General features: G+C 34.3%; 4 protein-coding genes across 7 annotated transcripts; 3 read left to right on the top strand and 1 right to left on the bottom strand.

Annotated features, from left to right (window-relative positions):
• Nucleotides 224–503, bottom strand: LOC104728494 (thionin-like protein 2). The gene is made up of 2 exons (XM_019233098.1): nucleotides 407–503; nucleotides 224–285 (listed from the first exon to the last, which is right to left on the bottom strand). Exons 1-2 carry the CDS (start codon nucleotides 501–503, stop codon nucleotides 224–226), a joined length of 159 nt encoding a protein of 52 aa, XP_019088643.1.
• LOC104724636 (deSI-like protein At4g17486) lies at nucleotides 6,113–8,294 on the top strand. 2 transcript variants are annotated; one of them, XM_010443176.2, is made up of 5 exons: nucleotides 6,113–6,221; nucleotides 6,551–6,802; nucleotides 7,259–7,546; nucleotides 7,646–7,723; nucleotides 7,808–8,294. In XM_010443176.2, exons 2-5 carry the CDS (start codon nucleotides 6,625–6,627, stop codon nucleotides 8,011–8,013), a joined length of 750 nt encoding a protein of 249 aa, XP_010441478.1. In that variant the 5' UTR covers nucleotides 6,113–6,221; nucleotides 6,551–6,624; the 3' UTR covers nucleotides 8,014–8,294. The 2 variants fall into 2 exon arrangements, with proteins under 2 accessions (XP_010441478.1, XP_010441479.1); XM_010443177.2 differs by having other exon boundaries at nucleotides 6,116–6,221; nucleotides 6,560–6,802.
• On the top strand, nucleotides 10,391–12,434 carry LOC104724635 (40S ribosomal protein S19, mitochondrial). Of its 3 annotated transcripts, none has more exons than XM_010443174.2 (5): nucleotides 10,391–10,502; nucleotides 11,047–11,183; nucleotides 11,308–11,376; nucleotides 11,658–11,764; nucleotides 11,875–12,434. In XM_010443174.2, the coding sequence occupies exons 2-5, from the start codon at nucleotides 11,063–11,065 to the stop codon at nucleotides 12,229–12,231; spliced, it is 654 nt and encodes a 217-aa protein (XP_010441476.1). In that variant the 5' UTR covers nucleotides 10,391–10,502; nucleotides 11,047–11,062; the 3' UTR covers nucleotides 12,232–12,434. The 3 variants fall into 3 exon arrangements, with proteins under 3 accessions (XP_010441476.1, XP_010441477.1, XP_010441475.1); XM_010443175.2 differs by having other exon boundaries at nucleotides 10,999–11,183; XM_010443173.2 differs by having other exon boundaries at nucleotides 10,994–11,183.
• On the top strand, nucleotides 18,512–20,393 carry LOC104724634 (palmitoyl-protein thioesterase 1-like). Its single transcript, XM_010443172.2, has 7 exons — nucleotides 18,512–18,790; nucleotides 18,964–19,090; nucleotides 19,176–19,289; nucleotides 19,415–19,480; nucleotides 19,559–19,597; nucleotides 19,691–19,813; nucleotides 19,899–20,393. The coding sequence occupies exons 1-7, from the start codon at nucleotides 18,606–18,608 to the stop codon at nucleotides 20,187–20,189; spliced, it is 945 nt and encodes a 314-aa protein (XP_010441474.1). The 5' UTR covers nucleotides 18,512–18,605; the 3' UTR covers nucleotides 20,190–20,393.

Here is a 21,677-nt window from a genome sequence, read left to right as displayed (position 1 = left end):
TGTCTGAACCAGAAGGTATCCCGTTGCCATCATTATCATAATGTTCATCAATGTCGCGACTCTTTTGCTCTCCATTTTTCTCAAGACTCAAGAGAGTGTTATAAAACGTTGATGCATCGATTGTTTATAAATATTCATCGTAATGATACAAACAACAAACTAAACGGTTCATATCATTTTTAGATTGGTAATTTATTACAATAAAAAAGGCAAAAGTAGGCTATTAACTCTTGGCGGAGCACTTGCCCGAGCATGAATCCACACAGTCCGGAACTTTGTATACATCTGCTCATGCCACAAACAACAACAACAACAACAAAATAAGCCATAGATACCATAATCTTATGTTCATATATGTATGCCAATAAACCAAAGTAATCATAATAAATAAATAAATTAAACTTACTCAGATTTTGGGTGAAAGAAAGGGAAACACAGTGATAAGTAGCACAACCGAGTTTGCAGTAATAATCATTATGAATGATTTCGTTTGTTGAAACCATCTGTGAAGGAGGAGAAGGCACTGGCATTTTGGGAACAAGATATACAAGACAGGTCTCGATACACGGAAATGGACACGTCCAAAGATTTTGGTACTTATTCTTGGACATACAAACCGAAACACAACCTTGGTAACAATCTTTGAAAGAAGAAAGTTGAGATGGAGCTTGAGCTTGATCAGCTTCTGTCTGAATTAGAAGGTTTCCCATTACCATGATCACTATCAGCATTGTCACAAACATCACCATTCTTTTGCTCTCCATCTTTTTAATATTTTCTTTTAGTATATAGAAAATATTATAAAAGTTGATGAGGAAGTTGTGTGTTACTTGTGAATGAATGAATGGTGGTAGTGGTAATCTGTGCTGTTATTGTTTGGTTATATAGATGGACGACTCTGGATTTGCTTTACTAGTTAATATTTTCTTAAGTCAACAAGAATCAAGGTTTCGATAATGGATAATATATTTTTTAAAATTCAATTCCCATTTGAAGATGATCTTATTCCGCTTATGGCATATAAATATGCATTAACTTAAATTTACAGCCTTTTGGTTTAAAACGCAATCGAAACGGTTCCTTTATTCAATTAAAAACATTTTAGTTCGGTTCCCTTAAACCGTAAATTCGTGCTTAGTTTGTTTAAAAGAATCACAATTTTTTGGTTGATCTCGTTTCCCTGCTCAAGTCAATATCCACATTCCACATACTTTAACTGGAGAAAGTAATTGAAAAAAGTTCTACAGTGTTGAAATCTCAACTGTGTGGTTTTGTATGATTTATATCCAATCGAATATTGAGTAACCCATATGTAGTAAGTAGCTAAAAAAACCCCCCAGAATCAGAAATTACGTGCACAACAAGCTAATCTTCTTCCAGAGCAAGAAGAATCAGAACGTAGGAAAAAATGGAGCTTTCCCTATTTACTATCCACAAAAATCAAATACCATTAATAAATCTGGACCATCAGTCTTCTTCTTTTTTTTTTTTTAATCAGTCTTCAAAACTCCAGACGGTTCCTCCAAGTCCGAGCCTTTCCCCTGATCCTCCTTCGTACTCGCAGCTGCCTCCACTTTATTCTTCTTATTCTTCTCTGCTGCTTGCTGCAGTTTCTTCAAGTAAATTGATCCATGAGTTCCCACTTGCCTCCGATCCCTAGTCTTGACATAGTTCCTAGAGATGTTACTCCAAAATCATGGGCCCTTCCGCTTTTAATCCTTCAAGAAAGCGTCTGAACACACACCAAATTAATCCATAATGATCAGATTATTAGACAATGCATCATTAATCATATTATCTACAATTAGCAACCAACTTATGCTTTAATCAGAGCGAAGACAGGCTCCATCTATAACTAGCAAGAAGACGATCGACTTACTCATCCCTTGTCAGACTTCTTAAGCGATGTAATAATCAGTCGAGACATGCAGAGAATTCGAGGAACTTATCATAGACAAGAACGATGACAGTGTAACGAGTTTCAGATCTTACCCAGACGATACTTCTCCTTCCAACCCACTCATCTATCTCAAGTTCGAAAACTTCGAACCAAACTACATCTATCAACTTGTTCTCAGCGAACTCCACGATCGTGTCATGTCCAAACAAATATCCGATCAGATTCTTGTTAAAGCCCAATAACTCAGAAGTCAAAGTTCTGACTTGACACCACAACAACCCTTATACATAATAGTCACTATCACACTGACACAGAAGGAATACATCGTCGTGCCTTGTAGCTCTGCAGGTCCGTCTACAACAGATCTGGTGGACAAAGAGAGCGAACAAGAAGAAATGAAGACTTGTGCGATTTGTTTGGAGAATTTGTTGGAGTCGGGATGCGAGGTTGAACGAATCTACCCTATGCCTAAGTAATTGCTTGCATCTTTTTCATGAAGAATGTGTCATCGAGTGGTTGAATCGACAAAAAAACTCATGCCCTCTCTGTCGCCAACCTGTTTACACGTAACAAAGACAAAGTGAAACAGAGTCTAGTTAGGGTTTCAAAACATGTATTTTTTTTTGGGTGTGGTTGTAATGATTTAGTTAATCCGCGTGTCCTCAGTCTAATTAGGGTTTCAAATTTTGTTTTGTTTTTTTTTTTTTTTTGCTGTGATTGTAGACGTGTAATTGTAATAGTGATAGTTTAGTTAATCTAGGGGTTTCACAATTGTTATAGTGATGGTGATTTTAAGGTACTCATAAGGGTGTATTGTTTATTGAAAATTTATATACTCTTGACTTGAAATTCACACTTTACAAGATTGATTTTGGTATGCAACACAAATCTTTTAAACTTGGACTTTTGCGTAGATATTAATGATATATAAAAAAAAAATTATTGGATTTTGAAACAACCTTCAACACTAGAGAGGAGAAACAATTCACTATATCTACCAAATAACAACTTAGAGTTTAGAGTTTCTAAAGCAACCTGCTGGCACGTGAGTTTGAGTTTACTCGCGGCTGTTGCAGCACCTAACTATTGTTATTTGTTCACTGCAGTGCAAGAGAACAGGGGATACACATTGATGAAATGGTTCAGCAATTGAAGATTTCAAAGAACAAGCTCTAGTACGCTCTTTCTCCTTATAACATCTATCTCTCTTTACTCTGCAAAGTTGTTGAGTTCATGATTTTGCTTTTTTTTTTGGTGTTATTCAGTCATTGGAAGGTGATGGTTTAATATACTCAACAATTGATGAGTATCATCACTTGAAACATGTCGAGCTTTGAATGGATCACCAAAACCAACAGAATGTGTAAGGCTCATATGTTCTTGCCAATGACACAAAATAGTTTAGCTTCCTCTTTCCTCTCATGCTCAATCCTCTTCCTTCGTTGTCAATCCCTCTTTCCTGTTTTGTTATTGTGTTCGATAAAGAGGAAGTGAAACCCTCTAAGGAACTGTGGAATTTCATACGCTCTAAGTCTATCACTGTTTCTTCCAGTGGAGAGTCACGAAGATGTTGATGAGAGAGGTCCATCAATTCACCAACTCGATCGCATGGGATTCGAATGAGATGAAGAAGTGACATTGTAAACTTTAAGCTCTGAGACACCACAACCGTGCTTTGCCATGGCTGCTATTGCAGCGTTCACAACCATGTCAACTGGTATAACGTCTAATAAAGCTCGAGAATCTCCCCAGAAGTCAGCAAGTTGGCCTTTGGCATAGGCCACTATGATTGGATCTGTCATTCTGTTTTTTTTTTTCTTGTTATTAAAAGCCAAATGTTAGTTTCAGTTAAAACCACAAGCTAATTTATTATAGTCCCTTGTAAAAAACAATTTTTAAACCTTAATCCTTGGATCCATCCAGGAGAAGGCTCCTTGTAAGAGCTTTCGATTATACTAGGCCTTATGATCACCACAAGCAAATCTCCTCGACTGCTGTGAATTATAGTCTCCCCTATGGCTTTTGTGAATGTGTAACTATTTTCCCACCCATAGTGTTGAGCTCTGTTTCTCATAACATAACAGATATATTATTTCAGATTTTGGTACATAAGATAAAAGCATAGTAGGTGGACATTTAATACCTAATACTGTTTAGTTATAATAAAAATACATGAAATATCAAATTGGTGCCAAATAAAATGTTCTCTTTAAATCGCTGGTAGATTTCAACTTGGAACTTAACAATCATAAAAACAACCACTATAGAATTACTATTTCAATCACACCTGGTTAAATAGATATATATAGGGGTTTCCGTTTCTGAAATGTTTCGAGTGGATTTCCCGCCTGAACATGTATTTGGGATGGCATGAGTTTCTTGGTCAATGAGGAGAAAAAAGCCGTCGTTTGTTGTGATAGAAACTTTGGAAAGGATGAATTTGACCTTAATAACTTGGTCTACATTGCTGGAGAGGACAACAAAGTGAGGAAAGTTAATTTTGGACCAGCAGCCGAATCATCCACCTGGCCGTTTTTGTTTACTTTTGTTCCAAGTTTGATTCGAATCCGGAAATGTGTAGGAAGCAAAAGAAAAAGAGACGAATAAGCTTCGTGTTAATCAAACGGTGGTATAGTGGTTTTCATACCCTCTCCCTGAAGAGATTAGTCAGGTGGTTAATTTAAGCCCGAATCACTCTTAAAAATGTGATTGTGCCTTCTTCATAATATTGGTTTTATGACTTTATCGCCGTTCATTATCTTGGTGTTTCTCAGCCTATTATACTTTAATTTTTTGTCATATTTTATCTTATGTTTTTTTGCTAATTGTTCATATTAGTAGAGCTAGTTGTGGTGTAATATCTGTCATTAGTTTGAAGTTATGATTCCATTCGTTTCCATTTGTTGTTTTTTTCCTGTCCATGAGTTGGAATGTCATATGTTAGGCTAGTCCATGTGTTGGGATGTCATATGATTAAGATTTAATTGAGGAAAAATCAGTTACACTAAACAGCATTTTTTATATTTGAAAAGATATGAGATAATATAAAAATGGTCTCTATAAAGAAAGAAAAAGAAATTCCAAGATAGGTAAATAAATAAAGTCTTGGTATAGCGCATTTTTTTTTGTCAACAACTTAAATAAATTAGCTCAAAAGAGTCGATTGGAAAGAACTAATTGGAAAGAACATTGTTTACAAGTTTAACAGAATGCTGAATGGTACGAACCCGTCATGCCAATAAATAAGCTTTTGCATTCGCACTATGTGGAATAAGAGAAAGTGAGAAGGTCGAAAATTCTTCCCTGTTCATTGCAATATCCTCAAGGTAGACAGAAAATGCTGGCTACTTTGAATGTGAAGACACCATATTCACCAAATCCGAACAGTTAGTAAAGAAAGCTACATCGTGATTGTCGGCGCCAATCATACACCGCATAATACAGACGAAAACTTCGACTTAAGGGTGTAGAGGGGAGAGACTCTGGGGTAAATATGCAGCTTTCATGGTTGGCGTGCCCTTGGTCGAGTGTAAGCAATACCATCCCATACCTGAAAACATATCACTCTCCTTCTACGACCCATCAATGAAACAACGAACCCCTATAAGAAAGAGCTCAGGTGTAGCGCGTATTGATTATATAAAACTATAACAACCGATTAAAAGCTGAAATTTATAAAATCTTTTGATCCCCTTAAAAACATTGTAAACCCTATTTTAGCAACGAAAGATATGTTATTACTTTAGATTTTAATCAGTTGTTATAGTGTGTATTAAGATTTACTCAAGTCGTTATTAAAATGCAATGAAATCAGAAATTGTGATGGTAATTTTTATTTTTTTAAAAATATACTATAAAAATTGTTTATAAAAAATTAATGGTATCATAGACATAATTTGAAAATTTATTAAATAAAATGATAGAATGGTAAAGTCGTAAATAAATAAGATAATGATTTCACGCGTGTTTTATATTAGCGCGAAATCTAAAGTACAAAAAAATGAAAATGCAAATTGGAAATCGATTTGAATCTTAAAAATATCATTTCTTGATTACTAAGGTTTAATTTTTATGTAGTCAAGAAAGGAAATTAGTTTTACTAATAAAGACTTGAGTAAGTTAATTACAGAAATTAATTAATTAACTTTTCGGTTAAAAAATCTTATTACACACTTTTGCAATGTCGATCATATCTCATCAAAATAACGCTTTTTATCCCAAGTTTTTGTTTTTCCCTTTCCGCTTTGCGTATCAGCCAGCCGGACGTTTTTCACCTTCATCTTCCAATCTCTCTCTCTCTCTTTCTCTCGCCAATTCTCATGTAAGCTCTCTCTTCATCTTCTCTCCAAGGATTTGTTTTCCGTGAGAGACAAACTAAGAGCTCTCTCGATTTCGATTTTGTTCGTATGTGTTAGGGTTCTTTTGGGGAACGATCCTCATCATCCTCGTATGTATTATTGGGGGTTTCAGATTTGAGTTCCTTTTCCTCTAAATTATGGTTTTTGATTAGTGGGTTTTCTTGATCTTTCCAGATTCATTTGAAAGAGATTTTGTTCTGAATCAGATTCGTTGGTCTCTTCTCTCACTAGCCTACCCTACCAAAAGCTCGGGGATGTTTTTACTTTAGCTTCTCATCCTTTTCTAATTTAGTTTTTGCAGAGATTTTAGGAAGAAGTATGATTATTTGAAGAATTTGGGAGAGAGACATTGGGTTCGTTGTAAAAATGCGGGTGCTTGGTTTGAGCTCAAGCTTATGTTCTGGTGAGGAGAAGCAACAAGACATCACTGGAGGAGGAGGAGAAGGCGTTCTCACTCCTGTCTATCTCAACGTCTATGATCTTACTCCTGTCAACAATTATCTCTATTGGTTCGGCCTTGGCATATTTCACTCTGGCATTGAAGGTAATTAAATTGCCAGCTTCTTCTTCTCTTTTCTTCTAAATCACTTGATTCACCTATTCAAACTTTTCTCTATAGTCTTGTTGTTTATTGTATCCTATGTACTTTCTATTTGCTTTTCATTCATATCTGGTTTAACGAAAAGGTATCAATCGTGTTAGCAAAGTACTGTAATCTTGAATAGGAGAACCTTAGAATATGCTTCTCAATTGTTGTTAACAAGTTTTGATCTATTGATTAGGCGACAATGCATGGTTTATTACACAATATTTAGAAGGAAAATGTGGACTAGAATGGAAAGCTTTCAAAATCTCTGACTTATCGTCTGAAACATTCTCATTCTAATTAGAGCTTGCCTGATGATTTATAATTATACTTCTGCTAAAGCTATTGTTATTGTTATTGTTGCCAAATTTTTATCTTATGTGGAGTTTTGCACTTTGCTATGTCTACTACTAGCTCATGGTTTCGAATATGGATATGGGGCTCATGAGTATTCGAGCAGTGGGGTATTTGAGGTTGAACCTAGGAGCTGTCCAGGTTTCATCTTTAGGCGGTCTGTTTTGTTGGGAACCACCAGCATGTCTCGCACAGATTTCCGCTCATTCATGGAGAAGCTTTCGAGAAAGTATCATGGGGACACATACCATCTGATTGCCAAAAACTGTAACCATTTCACAGAAGAAGTATGCTTGCAGGTAACAGGAAAGCCTATTCCCGGATGGATTAATCGGATGGCTCGAGTTGGTAAGATAACTTTCTTATATATATATCTTCCAGCTTGTACTTTCTAAATTGGTTCTTGTTTTTGAACTCTTTTGTTTCTTCATGGTTAAACTCCTCCAGGTTCTTTCTGTAACTGTATCCTTCCAGAAAGCATACAGATCTCATCGGTTAATCATCCCGAAGCCCTCGAGTTCTCTGGTAAGTTTATCGTGTTTTCTCTTCTTAACCGCAAAAAGTAAAACTGCAAATAGGCTTATTGGATTTTACTTGCCTCTATTGTAGATGATAACGATGGATCAGAAGAGTCAGTTACATCTTCAGTGTCGTACGAAACAGATGGAGAAGGATCGGATCATCATCTGATAACAGCACCAAACAGCGACATTGCGTATCTACAAGACAGACCAGTGCGACTTGCCCGAGAGCTCCTCCAAGAACCAGATGATGATGCTGATGCATCTCCTGAGTTGTTGTTGAAGCGATCTTGATCATGATCATCATCAAGAAGTTCTGTTGTCTGTAAACAGAAGTGAGGCAATGGGTCCATTTTGAGTATTCTCATTCTTTGGATCTAGAAATGTAAAAATAGAAAGAAAAAAAAAGAAAAAAAAAGAAGATATGTAATTTAAATGAGAACCCATCTCAAGATTGTTGGATTGTAGTGTAAGATTAGAGACGACAAATGGTGTGAACTTGTCGACACAAATTGTGCCTTCTTCTTCTTCTCTCCCTGAGTTCACATTTCAGAGTATCATCATAATTTATAAGATTTGCGAGACTAATTAATTAATTTATTAGTACAACAGTTAGTTGTTATGGTGATATATGTCTGAAGCTGTATATTCAGTTAAGCACCCACAAGTAGGCATGACCAAAATTAAACCGTAACCGTATTTTGGACCGTATTTCAAACCGTAACCAGAACGTAACCGTATAAAATGGTTAAAACCCATAAATGTATTAAAACTGTTGGTTAACCGCATAGTTAAACCGTAACTGTTTTAAAAACATAATAAACTATACTAGTAATTATCTATATATAATAGCAAACCCATTTTTGGGTCAACTTTAATCTAACGGATAAGATTGATTCTATTATCTCATCTAACGGTTTAAAATTATTGATGATCCCAATAGTTGTAAGTTTTTTTTCCAATCATCATGTTTCTTCGTCGTACCCCCATCTTTTAAAAATCGCACCTATTAAACTTTTTGTTAATGATCTCAAAAGTTGCAATGTTTCGGTCCAACAATTGTGTTTCTTTGTTGCACCCTCAGCTTTCCATGTTGGCACTCGTTAGTTTTCACACCCTTTTGTTTTACACCTGTTTATTTATATAAAGTTGCAATGTTTTGTTCCAACAATTGTGTTTATTCGTCGTACTCCTAGCTTTCAATGGTTGCACTTGTTAGTTTTCACACATTTTTGTTTCACACCTTTTTGTTTTCACACTCTTTATTTTTATATATATACAGATTTTTATGGACTTTGAAAAGAGTTTTTGCTCTTTGAGTATTATTAATGATCTTACCCTTTGTTAATAATCTCAAAGTTGCAAAGTTTTGATCCAACAATTGTGTTTAAAATCATAGATTTATATGTTTATATATTATAGCAAACTCACTTTTAGGGGTCAATTTAAATATAACTGATGAGATTATTTTTATTATCTCATCTAACTGTTTAGATTTGTTAATGATCTTAAAAGTTGCAATATTTTGATCCAACAATTGTGTTTCTTCGTCGTACTCCCAGCTTTCAATGTTCATATTAGTTAGTTTTTGCACATTTTTGTTTCACACCTCTTTGATTATATATATATATATATATATATATTATGGACCTTGAAAAGAGTTTTTGTTATTTGACTATTGTTTAATACCTCCAAATTTGAAAATTCTTAGTATTATTTTCTTTCAATTTATTAATCAACATTAATTCACTCATTTTTGTTAAGAAAATTGGATTGTTTTATTTATTGATTCATTCATCAAACTTTTGTTTGGTGTCGTTTTCCATCTAATTGTATTGCTCATCTCTTTCAAGTATTAATTTAGGTAATTAATTGTGATTTCTATTTTTTCATAGATTTATCTTTTTAGTCAATTTGATTGGTTGCAGTTGCAGCTATGACCTCTTTCTCCCTAATTCTCTTATTATTTTTTATAAATTTTTGATAAAATAATGATTTAAATTTTATTCTATGTGAATATCTTTCAAAATTGATTATCTGAGTATGATTCGGTAATCCTAGATTTATACATCTTTAACATTATTCTTTTATTGTCACTGAATCGATTTTTCATTTATATATATATATATAAACAATATTTTATTTAACTAATTTGGTTAATTCATCTTAGTCATTATTTATGACTTTTATATTATACAGTTAAAAAACTACCAAAAAAAATTCACTCGAAATGTGAAATTAACAATGGTAATCATTTTAAGTTTTTATTTTCCCGTGCGGTAACGCATGGGTCGACATCCTAGTTTACTTAATACGAATCATATAATATATAGAAATATGAGTACACTAAAAGAACATATTAATTATAAATAATCATCAAATAATATTAACCGTATTATATTATCAAATAACCGTAACCGTATATAACCGTAACCGCTTCAACCAGAACCATATTTAACCGTAACCGTTTAACTATTTATTTAACAGTTATAAATAAGATTAAAGAAAATTTTTGACTGTAAGCGGTGGTTAATAAACCGTAATCGTGATAACCGTAACCACACGGTTACGTCTACTCACAATAGTATTAGTTATTGGGCTACCCGGGAATAGTTAATTGGGCCTATTAATTTTAGTAACGGCCCAGTTTGGGTTGTGATCAGATCCAGACAGTCCAAAATAGAATTGTGAGTTCCTCCTCGAACACGATGCTCTGAAAGCCGTAAAACATTGTTCACCGTCGTCTTCTAGGGTTCTTTTTCTTCGTCGTCGTTCTTTAACTGGTATGCTTCAATGGCTTCCTTTAACTTTTCAATCATTTCTGCGAAATTTTTAAAAATGGGCTAAATCGACGACGTTATTATAAATCTAATTGCTCTCTCTCTCTCTCTCTCTCTCTCTCTCTCTCTCTCTCTCAAAGTTGTTTCGAGGAAGATACTATTAGCTTTTAGTGAGAGATTGTGGTATTAGTTACGGGTCAGTGGGTCACAATTAGGTTGATCTGCCTAATTTTGTAACCAATGTAGGTCGTTTGTGAATCATGAACTTTCTGTAGGGTCTTTGCTTTGCTTTACTCATGAAACTGAGAATGAAGCTCTAAATTTGTTGTGCTTGTCGATTTTTGTTTTTTGTTTTTTTGGGGTACATTTCAGTTAGTGATTGTCCTAATTTCAGATCAAGTTTGGTTTCACTCTTAACATTCGTCTGTCTAGGTCTAGTTGAAAATTTTTCATGACTTTGTTTAATATATATTTTTCTGGGTATATGGACGCAGTCTAGACATTTTGAGAGTTGAGACTTAGCTTCAAAGGGTTTATTCTATTGCAGTCATCTATCTTCTAGTATGGCTTTCTGCTCAAAACTAGGTGGTCACTTGAAACAAGGAGTTGTTCAAAACAGAAATGTTCCATTGACATCAATGCTCACTTCTCTCCGCTACATGTCCACAAAACTTTACATTGGTGGTCAGTTTAACTTTCCTATCAGATTGGTTTCATTTTCTTACTATTTGCGGTTGTCAAACTGTATATTTGCTTTCTCTTCTATAGCTGTTCTAATGTTTTGGTCACTGTTAATTTTTGGTCCCAGGTCTATCACCTGGAACTGACGAGCAGTCCTTGAAGGACGCTTTCTCTAGCTTCAGTGGAGTCACTGAGGGTAAGCCCTGGATTTTGACATCTTTCTTTTACTGTGTTCTTCAATAGAATATGGATTTGCTTGCTAGTTAATGCTTAGACCATTCAAGGATGTGTGGTTGGGTTTAAGCCGTCTTAGTCATCATTGTACATGTGTACCATATAATTGATGTTGATGAACATTTACATTATGGTATTTGTGTTTTGCTTTCATGTATGCCTCGGGACTTAACGATCATTCTATTTGATTGTTCCACATCTTGTGTTATTAACTAGCATCTTGTCGTATCTTGTGTTGTGCAGCAAGAGTCATGACAAACAAAGTGACTGGGAGGTCTAGAGGTTATGGATTTGTTAACTTCATGAGTGAGGATTCTGCCAAATCTGCTATTTCAGCTATGGATGGACAGGTTAGAAAACTAAAGAATCATGGTGGATCTAAATAGATACACCTATCATGTTAATTGTTGTGGATCATATGATTAACCTTCCCCTTTTGTGGTTTGGGATGGTTAATTAGGAGCTGAATGGGTTTAACATCCGTGTGAACGTTGCAAAAGATTGGCCAAGTTTACCATTGTCTCTGGATGAGAAGAGTATAGAAGAAGCTGAGACGAAAGGAAATAAGATGGTGAGCCGATCTGTATGGAAAGATCCATTCGTTGATGCGTTCCTGATGAAGAAGAAAAATGCAGCTCTGACCAAGAAAATTTGGTCGAGGAGATCAACAATTCTGCCAGAGTATGTTGATTCGTCGGTGAGAATCTACAATGGCAAAAGTCATGTGCGTTGTAAGATCACAGAGGGGAAGGTTGGGCACAAATTCGGAGAGTTTGCGTTTACAAGAAAAGTGAAGAAGCATGCTAAAGCAAAGTAGTTTCTTTGGGAATGAACTGGTAACACAGCTCGAAAGGACTGTGTTGAAAAGCTAGAAACGAATCGAGTCAATAAATTCTTAACAGGTAAAACTCATTAGCTTACGACATGAATGTAGACGAAGTCTTTTACAAAGTCTTCAGTTTTGTTGTCGACTCTGTATTTGTGGACCACAAAGTGCCAAAGTTTTTTTTTGGAATTCGATTTACCAATATCAATTATGGAGCTTCATGAACCAAACTAGGCGTCAACTTAGTGCTTGTTGAAGCGGTCTCGATCAAGAATATTGTCTGTATACACAAGTGAGTCAATGGGTCCATTTTGAGTATTCTTTCGCACTAAAAATGTAAAACAAGATAGAAATTGAAATGAGAACCCAATCTAAAGATGTTGGATGGTAGTGAGACAAATGGTGTGTGTGAACTTGCTGACAAAATAGTGTCTTCTTCTCTCTTTTGAGTTCACATGTCAGTGCATAATTCGTAAGATTTGCGAGACTAATAATTAGCACAAAGATTTGTGAGACTAATAATTAGATGTATAATCAATTTTTCACAGGTACTGTGGTTACGGATTTGCTATGCTGACTCGTAAGTCGCAACTGTCGTCTAGACTTGGGAGGTATTTATTTAGTTCACACTTTGATGCTATTATTACTTTAATAAAGACGTCAAAAGACCTGTGAGCAACGTGTTCTATATGTCGAATGTCGTTTAAGCTAGAAAAATCACTTTAGTTTATAAATTTTATGATTTATATATGAAACATAAAATATCAAATTCTCAGCTAGAGAGAGAGAGAGGGTAATTAAGGATGTTATACACGGTTACGGAATGCGTTTAAATATTTCATAAGCAATGTCTTTCCACCAAGAAGCTTTTGTAATCAAGTATGTTTCAGCAAAAATAAAAAAATAAATAACTTCTGTAAATTAAAAATATATATATATATATATAAATATTTTATCAAAATGTTATATTTAGGATTTTTTTTTTCGTAGATGTTTGTAAAATAAAACTATTTACTTTAATTTTTTGAAAATGAATTCTTGCTATGAAAAGATTTGCTAGTGCTTAATAAACTGAAATGGCATATTTGCTGAAAAAATACATTTAAATCATCAAAATTATTGGATCAATATGAAAACATCTCTTTAACATACAATATGTAGTTATTCTGAATTTTTTCTCTTTTGTATTAGTAAAAATCTTAAATTGTATAAACTGAAAATATAAATTTTATTATTTTGTTTTTTTTTTGTTTTTTGTTTTTTTGTTAAAGGGTATTCAATTAAAAAAATATATGCCTAATGGGCTATTTCCAGACTAGGCCCATACAAAATCCCCTTAGTGCATGACCCATATACATCAAACCGAAAACTAAACCATTGAAATACAAAACCGACCGGGTTCACATACTGAACTAAACCGGTCGCTGAAAACCTTAATCTACAAACGTAGAACACGTTGTAGCCGCCGTCCAACAGATCTGCGGATACTTATCGGAACAAGACCTCTAGTAAGCCTGGACGATGCTAGCCAAACAGAGATGGTGATCCAAGATCCGTTTCCATCTCGCCACCGCAGAGCAGTTTTGAGAAGAACGAAGAGAACCGAGCTCGTCTTTGTCGAGGAAGCTTCTTGCTCAGTCGTGAGGGAGAAAGACAGTAGGGAGTAGATGAAGAGACCTTCGACGGTGGCTTAGCTTCGTCGGATCGGAGACTACCTCCCCTATTGAAACCGATCCCGTGAAACCTCCAGAATCTCCAGTCCCCAGATCTAACTATCTTCCTCGCTCGTTCCTCACCGTGAATCTCCCTCTTCCACTATGCGTCGCTACACCACCGGTAGAGCTCTTACCTTAGGAGTCGCGCAGATGCTTCTCCCCTCCACTGCCCTCTTGATCTTGATCCAATAGTTTAGCCGAGAAGATGCAATGAGTCGCGGATGAAGAACAGCTGTAGGGTCCTTATTGTCATCAGAATTGAAAAAGGACCCACCGTCGGTGCACGAGTTTGTGATCAGAAGAGGAGAAAATTTGAGAGAGAAATCGCCACGAGTGAGATTCACGCGCGCAACTTCTCTCAACTATTTGACAAAAACTATCTAATTTTGTTACTTTGTTAGCACAACTAATATTACACATGTAGAATTAGGTTGGTTCAAAAAATATATATAAAAAAGTCGTGTGAAACGAAAAGTGTCATCTGGTCTACCATAATTAAATTGTAGTTCTTAACTCTTAAGTATAAGATTAAACGTAAGACTGAGTCCTATGGGAGCGTTTTTGGTGTGACTGAAAAATGCAGAGATATGGTCTGCTTTGTCAAGGATATAGCGAAGGTAGTCTATCAGGCGCATTTGTCTCACTATGGTCTCAGGTCATAAGGGACAAAGGTGGAGAAACAGGTTTCGTGGGTTCCGCCTCAGGAGAATTGGTTTAAACTAAACACAGACAGTACTTCTCACGGTAATCCAGGGATGGCAACTGCAGGGAGAGTCAATCGGGATGGTGAGGGGGCGTGGATTCAAGGTTTTTCTTTCAATATAGGCTATTGTTCGGCTCCTCTCGCCGAATTGTGGGGGTCTATTATGGTCTGTATATAGCATGGGGGAGATGTATTACTCACTTGGAGTTGAAGGTTGATTAGGATATAGTGATTGGTTTTCTTACGACAGGGATATGTGACACTCATCCTCTATCTTTCCTAGTATGGTTGTGTTATGGGTTTTTTCAAAGGACTAGACAGTCCTGGTTACACATGTGTATAGAGAAGTTAATCGTCTTGTAGACAGATTAGCTAACTACGCTTTCTCCCAACTTTAGGCTTGTATTGCTTTGATGCTTGCCCAGAGAGTGTTCTTTTAGTTATGATGGAGGATGCCAGAGGGGCTGCGATCTGTTTATAATTTTTTCTTTCATTTTAATAAATAAGGGAGACGTCTCCCTCATTCTACCAAAAAAAAATTAAACGTAAGTCCTTTTTTCTCAAAATCATGGGACAATTGCAGTTTGTATACCTTTATTTGGCCTTGAATGCAATTGTAGACCCCATATTCGATATTTGAGAAACATAACCACTAAGGATACTGAAATTACAGTTAACTCCCTTACGACCAAACAAAAAACACAAGCCGAAATGACAGATGTAACCCGGAGGAAGTCTGCGATAGATTTCTTTAAGGTGGATTACAAATTGATGTTAACAAGAAGACATAAAAAGACGTCTACTCCTTAATTATAGTTTAAATTTTAATTAAAAAAATTATAAAAATAATTTGATAAACCTATTGACCAAATAATAACCACATAAACTTCCTGCATTGAAATAAAATCAATTTACCTATAAACGAGTCAAATTAAGGGAGGAAAGGCTGATTAGGTTATAATTATTTGATTTAGGGTTTGCTTAAGTAGACTTCTCTGTGGACTATACTATTTGTGGTTAACTTTGTTATGCTATCAATTATTAATATTACATTAATACAAATAATTTAACCAAACTGATAGCTGAACCTAACCGAATGCGTACTGATTCCTTGATTTTAACCTAACCGGATAATTTAACGATATATATATTTCTTTCTGTAAGTCAACCCTAGTTTATATGTGATCTCTCTCTCTCCAAAATTTCTCTCTCAAAAATTCTGATATTATTGTTCTCGGAAATTCAGATTGTATTCTCATCATTTCTCGTCTTCGAAGCTCAAGGACATCTCAGATAAGTATTTCTTGATTTATCGTCGGCGATTTGCTTTTGTAACGCTTTAGCTAATTTTGTTCGAAAATATATTTGTTCTCATCGTTTTTTGTTCATTTTGCACACAGATATGGGGTTACACAACTACACTCAGCCATCTTCTAGTTCTTTGCAAGTATGGAGTGAAGGTCCACCTGAAGTAAACTTTCTTGGCCTGACAGTTGGAATTCCTGACAAATGTTTCTGCGGAAGGAAAACCGTTATGAAATGTTCCACCACAGCGGACAATCCTGGAAAGATTTTCTTTGGATGCAATAACCATGAGGTTGTTAGATTGTCTGGTGGTTTATTTGTTTGGTATAATTATTATTTGAGTATAGATAATATTCTTATGGTATATTTATTTCTATGGTATAGGATGGAGAGGACCATATTATGAAATGGTGGGATGAGGCTATTATGCAAGAACTTCAAGCAATGAGAGGTGGACTTGCTGACCAAAGGGATTCTATTACAGCCATCCTAGAAAATGAGGAAATGTTATGGGTCTAGCAGGAGCTAGACAAGGTGAAAGATCAGATGAAGGAATTACGTATGTCAGTTCGTCGTGTACGTGGGGTGGTCGAGAATGTCTTAATCGCTGGTATAATCCTCATTGTTGTATTAATCTCTTTGGTTTCGTAGATCTTTCAATTAAGTTGTAAAATCTGTGAATCTTTCTTTATCGTGTCTGTTTGTTTGAATGGCGTATTTATGTCTGTAATCTGTGAATTTGCTTCAGTTTCTGTAATATTTGGACGACTTCGTTGACTTCAATAGTTGACTTTTACAGTACACTTCTACCGTTTAGATATTGTGGAGAGAAAATTAAGATTATGAAGTCTACTCCTTAATCTATCTAAAGAAGTCAGGCAATGAAGTCTGCTCGTTAATGATTTACGACGCGGCGGTTTGCGTTATTGATTAGTTATATGTAATTGTTCATTGCAACCGCTTCGTCTCGTATATATAACCCAAACCCTGGGCGTTGTGATTATTTTAAAACTGCAACCAAAAAAGTTATCAGTAAATCATTTATTTTCTCTTAAAAAATAGTACGTAGTTCATCTTCACGACAGAGAATTGGTGATTGAAAGTCTTTCAGTTTCATTGGAATGGTCAATATAAATCATCACAGCCACGAGGAACTGTAATAGATATAAGAGTTTGGTCTTACATTCTCTCTCGCTGATATAAGAGTTTGGTCTTCAAAATGTAATAGATATATTAGTGGTTTTTCGGTTATAAAATTATGATATTCATAATTTAGGTGTATCATAATTTACGGGGTTGTTTGATATTTGGTAACTAGAGATAGTATGGATTTAGTTAATTACAGGTAACATATAAAATCAATTATAGGTAACATTTAAAAGATAAAGAAATCTCTCAACCTAATTAAAACAAAAATATGTAATTCTTTTTTCACTTTTATTTGATTTTATATTTAAATTATATGGCAAGACGTGTTTGAGTAGAGATAATATAAATTTGAAATGTCATTAATTCGGTGCTACACTGGTAAAATAATATTTTATTATTTTGTTAACAATATGAATATTAGATTAATAAACATATCAAATTAATTTGATTAAACTAATATCGTAAACAAAAAAATATTTTACGGTATCTCGTGGGTTAAATCATCGAATTAATAATCAAAATTCTATTATATAATTTTAAACACTCAAATTAAATATAATTAACAAACAAAAATTAAAATTTTTATCACATAACTTAACACACAGTATACCACAGATCAAAATTTAAATCTACTAGAATAGATCTTACAAATTATATTTTTTTTCCATAAGTCATATTTAGCATATGATTTCGTAACACAGTGTTTCGTAAAAAAAATTTTTAAAATAAATAAAATAATCATGCTGCTTTAAATAAAAATTATAAAATAAACAAAAGGAAATTCAATCCATGCTATAGTACGGTCCAATTCTAGTAAGAAGATATCAAATGTCAAAGCATATGTACTCCCAAATATATGTTACTAGGAATATAGTTTTGGAGATATTTTTTACCTATGAAAGATGGAACCAAAATAAGATCTAGAAAGGTGATTGGCTAACGAAAGAAGCAAGTGACAGTGACATTTTATCCCGCAACAACACATTAACATTCTTTTAAACAAAAAAAAAAAAAAAAAAAAAAAAAAAAAAACAACAACAAGAATGTTAATGTGTTGTTGAGGGATAAAAGTACATATATAGATTTAAATTGGTACTTACAAAAACAATTTGACACATATTCAAATATTTATTACATCCATATCAGTTACCAGATTGGGTTGCAAATATTTATATTTAGTAAAGATCAAAATATGAAACCCCCCTAGCTAGTATATGATGATATGTTATAAATACATAGGCACATACAAGCAGAGATTTAATGCAGCTGCAGGAAGATATCAACTAGTCAGCACCGTCTATTTTCGTTCTGTAGATATAGAATCAAATCAGCACCGTCCATTAATTCATCTAGTTCTTTCTTACTTGACCGCAACTTCCAACCACATCACACTCTTTCTTTCTATTCCTTTATATATTTACTCCTATCTCAAATGTTCTTGGATACTACTCTCATAAAACATTAAACGCCAACCGCAACTTTCTCGTTTTTCAATGGGACATAAAGGTTTGAAGCGGTCTTGTGTTGCGGTGGCGGTTGCATTATTAGCCATGGTTCATGTCTCTGTTTCGGTTCCTTTCGTAATGTTTCATGGAATCTCAGCTCAATGTTCGAATGATAGAGATGCTAACTTCACACAGCTTCTCACTAACCTCTCTGGCTCTCCTGGCTTTTGCGTGTAAGTCAATCCGCAGACTAGTTAATTCGTTGTTTTGATAACCGAAAGATAAAGAACTTATAGAAGATAGTGTAATATTCTTGCTATCTAAAACGTCCATATTGGCTTAGCTTAGCTATGATGATGTATTTGGTTTGATCCATCTTTCTTTCTGTTTTTGGTATGGAATCTAGAGAAATCGGAAATGGAGTAGCCGATTCATGGTTAATGCCACTCACACGGCAAGTGGAAATAGCGTGTGAGAAGGTGAAGCAAATGAAAGAATTGAGTCAAGGATACAACATTGTCGGAAGATCTCAGGTTTCTTGATACCCTTTCTTGAAAACCCTAAAATATCCTCTCTTTTTTTAGTTTCATGGATGTTGATTGATGAATGATGGAACAGGGGAACCTAGTGGCTCGAGGCTTGATCGAGTTCTGCGACGGTGGACCTCCGGTTTACAACTACATATCCTTGGCTGGTCCTCATGCTGGGATATCCTCTGTTCCTATGTGTGGTGTAAGAATTTTTTTTTTTCCCCTCTAAATATCTAATATTTTTTCTATTATTTAATTTTTAATCAACCAATCACAGTAACATAATTATTTGTCTTTTTTCTGTTGTTGTTTTGTTCTTTTGTTAAGTCTGGTTTATTCTGTAAGTTAGCAGATGACCTAATCAAGGGAGATATCTATAGCGACTTCATTCAAGTATACATCTCTTTCTCTCTTTATTAGGACTAAATCCTCAGTTACATATTAATATAAACATCTTTAATAACTCTACAGGATCATCTTGCTCCTAGTGGTTATCTCAAAATCCCTACTGTATGTCTACTCACACCATAGCAAAATCGCCAATTATATACACATCTTAGTGATGAAAACATCTGCTTTTAATCTTTGTCTTTGATGTATCAGGATATGAAAAAGTACCTCGAAAGCTCTAAGTATCTACCTAGGCTTAATAATGAGATACCAAACCAAAGAAACTCAACTTACAAAGAGCGTTTTGCCAGTTTACACAATCTTGTTCTTGTCAAGGTTTGGTGTCTTTATTCAAAACCATTATACTTTTCAAACTAATCTTTTTGAGTCCCCTCTTGATGATTCTGGTTTGTTTTAACAGTTCCAGGACGATAAGGTTATTGTTCCAAAAGATTCATCTTGGTTCGGGTTTTATCCGGATGGCGAATTCAAACCTCTTCTCTCTGCTCAACAGACAAAGCTATATACAGAGGATTGGATTGGTCTGAAAACATTGGATGTTGCTGGAAAAGTGAAGTTTGTGAGTGTAGCTGGTGAACACATCAGAATGGCAGATGAAGATGTCGTCAAATACGTTGTACCTTATCTCCAGAACAAACAGTCTTCAGTACAAAGACTCAACCGCAAGACCAAAGAACCCTTGCGTCCTTAAAAAGAGCAAATATGTACCTCAATCGTTATACTTACTTATGCAAAATATCTAAAAAACTTAGTGATGATTTTATAGAACAAGAATTCTTATTCTTATACATTATACATGAATTATCAAATTAATCTGTAGAGACACGGTGAACGAGATCGATATTCATCACCAGTTTTGTAACCTCTTCAATACATACATGGACGTTGCAAAAGAGATTGGACAAGTTTGCTATTGTCTTTTTGGATGAGAGTCAATCAGAGTCATCAATAACATATATTTGTCTGCATACGGAAGTCAATCAATGGATCCATTTCAAGTGTTCTTTCGATCTAGAAATGTAAAAAAACAAAAAACAAAAAAATTCCAATCTAAGTTGTAAGATTAGACAAATGACGTGAACTTGTTGACCTCTCTCTTTTGTTCACATTCATTTCAGGGCCGTGAGTTGTACGATTTGCGAGAGTAATTAATTAATGAGAACTGAGCCATTACAATTTTCACTGTTATTACTACTTCACTAGTTATGGATTTGATATGTTTTATTTATTTATTAAGTTCACATTTTCAAGCTATTACTTTCATGGAGCCCTCACAAGACTTGTAACTTATGTTTGATCGACGACTTCCAATCATTTTTGGGTTAAAAATATATTTTTAATTTACATAAGGTATGAGTTATATTCATATATCTATTTTGCAGAGATTTTTTTTTTACATCAAATTTGCAGAGTTGGGAGCTAAAAAAAGGTTAATTTTTTGTTTGTAGATCTACATATAAACTCTGAATATATAAAGAATCTGTATATATAGGAAGCAAACAAGTTAAAAATTAATTTTAGTGATGGTATTCTTTACCGGAGCAAATTTATTTATATATTTTGTAGAACTTATTTATTAAAATTAAAATTAGTTTATAATTTATACAAGGTGCAATTTGAATTTATAATTTTTTGTGGATTTAGGAATTAAAAAACCCTGAAATAGATAGATTTTTTATGCATTCTCTCTCTTGTTAAAAAAAAAACAAATTATATATATAATAGGTTACTCTGTATTTTAGATGATATTTAATTCTTAGCAAATTATTTACCTGTCATAAGAAGACAATTAAACAAATTATTTTATCTCGAGATATCTTATTCTTAGCAAATAATTCTTAGCCGATTGCCTTACAAATGGATCAGAGAAGTACAAGTTTGGAAGAGAAGATTTCAAGAGATCTTATAATTGAAATCTTCTCTTCCAAATTATTTATAACTTATAAGAAGACAATTAAACAAATTATTTTATCTCGAGATATCTTATTCTTAAAAATGTTCGAATACAATATGGATTGGATCTATGAGATATTGCAAATAATGTAATATGAAATTACCGTAGTAAATATGTTAAAAACACATATACACGTACGTACTAAAGGGGGCAACGAGATGATATCATTAGAGGAGGAAGAACTAGGAATCATAGAGTTAATGCAAATGCAACAAAAGAAGTTAA

The sequence above is a fragment of the Camelina sativa genome, chromosome 11 (assembly GCF_000633955.1).
Source record: "Camelina sativa cultivar DH55 chromosome 11, Cs, whole genome shotgun sequence".
NCBI classification, from domain to species: domain Eukaryota; kingdom Viridiplantae; phylum Streptophyta; class Magnoliopsida; order Brassicales; family Brassicaceae; genus Camelina; species Camelina sativa.
This window is presented reverse-complemented; position numbering and strand designations above follow the sequence as displayed.

Bases quoted from the DNA above. Each gene is read 5' to 3' on its own strand.
- LOC104724635 (XM_010443174.2), top strand. From the start codon at position 11,063: ATGGCTTTCTGCTCAAAACTAGGTGGTCACTTGAAACAAGGAGTTGTT. The intron at 11,184-11,307 runs GTCAGTTTAACT...TTTTGGTCCCAG, and splicing joins CACAAAACTTTACATTGGTG to GTCTATCACCTGGAACTGAC. The intron at 11,765-11,874 runs GTTAGAAAACTA...ATGGTTAATTAG, and splicing joins TTTCAGCTATGGATGGACAG to GAGCTGAATGGGTTTAACAT.
- LOC104724636 (XM_010443176.2), top strand. From the start codon at position 6,625: ATGCGGGTGCTTGGTTTGAGCTCAAGCTTATGTTCTGGTGAGGAGAAG. The intron at 6,803-7,258 runs GTAATTAAATTG...GTCTACTACTAG, and splicing joins ATTTCACTCTGGCATTGAAG to CTCATGGTTTCGAATATGGA. The intron at 7,547-7,645 runs GTAAGATAACTT...AAACTCCTCCAG, and splicing joins TAATCGGATGGCTCGAGTTG to GTTCTTTCTGTAACTGTATC.
- LOC104724634 (XM_010443172.2), top strand. From the start codon at position 18,606: ATGGGACATAAAGGTTTGAAGCGGTCTTGTGTTGCGGTGGCGGTTGCA. The intron at 19,091-19,175 runs GTTTCTTGATAC...ATGATGGAACAG, and splicing joins ACATTGTCGGAAGATCTCAG to GGGAACCTAGTGGCTCGAGG. The intron at 19,814-19,898 runs GTTTGGTGTCTT...TTGTTTTAACAG, and splicing joins ACAATCTTGTTCTTGTCAAG to TTCCAGGACGATAAGGTTAT.
- LOC104728494 (XM_019233098.1), bottom strand. From the start codon at position 503: ATGGTTTCAACAAACGAAATCATTCATAATGATTATTACTGCAAACTC. The intron at 286-406 runs GTAAGTTTAATT...TGGCATGAGCAG, and splicing joins TTCTTTCACCCAAAATCTGA to ATGTATACAAAGTTCCGGAC.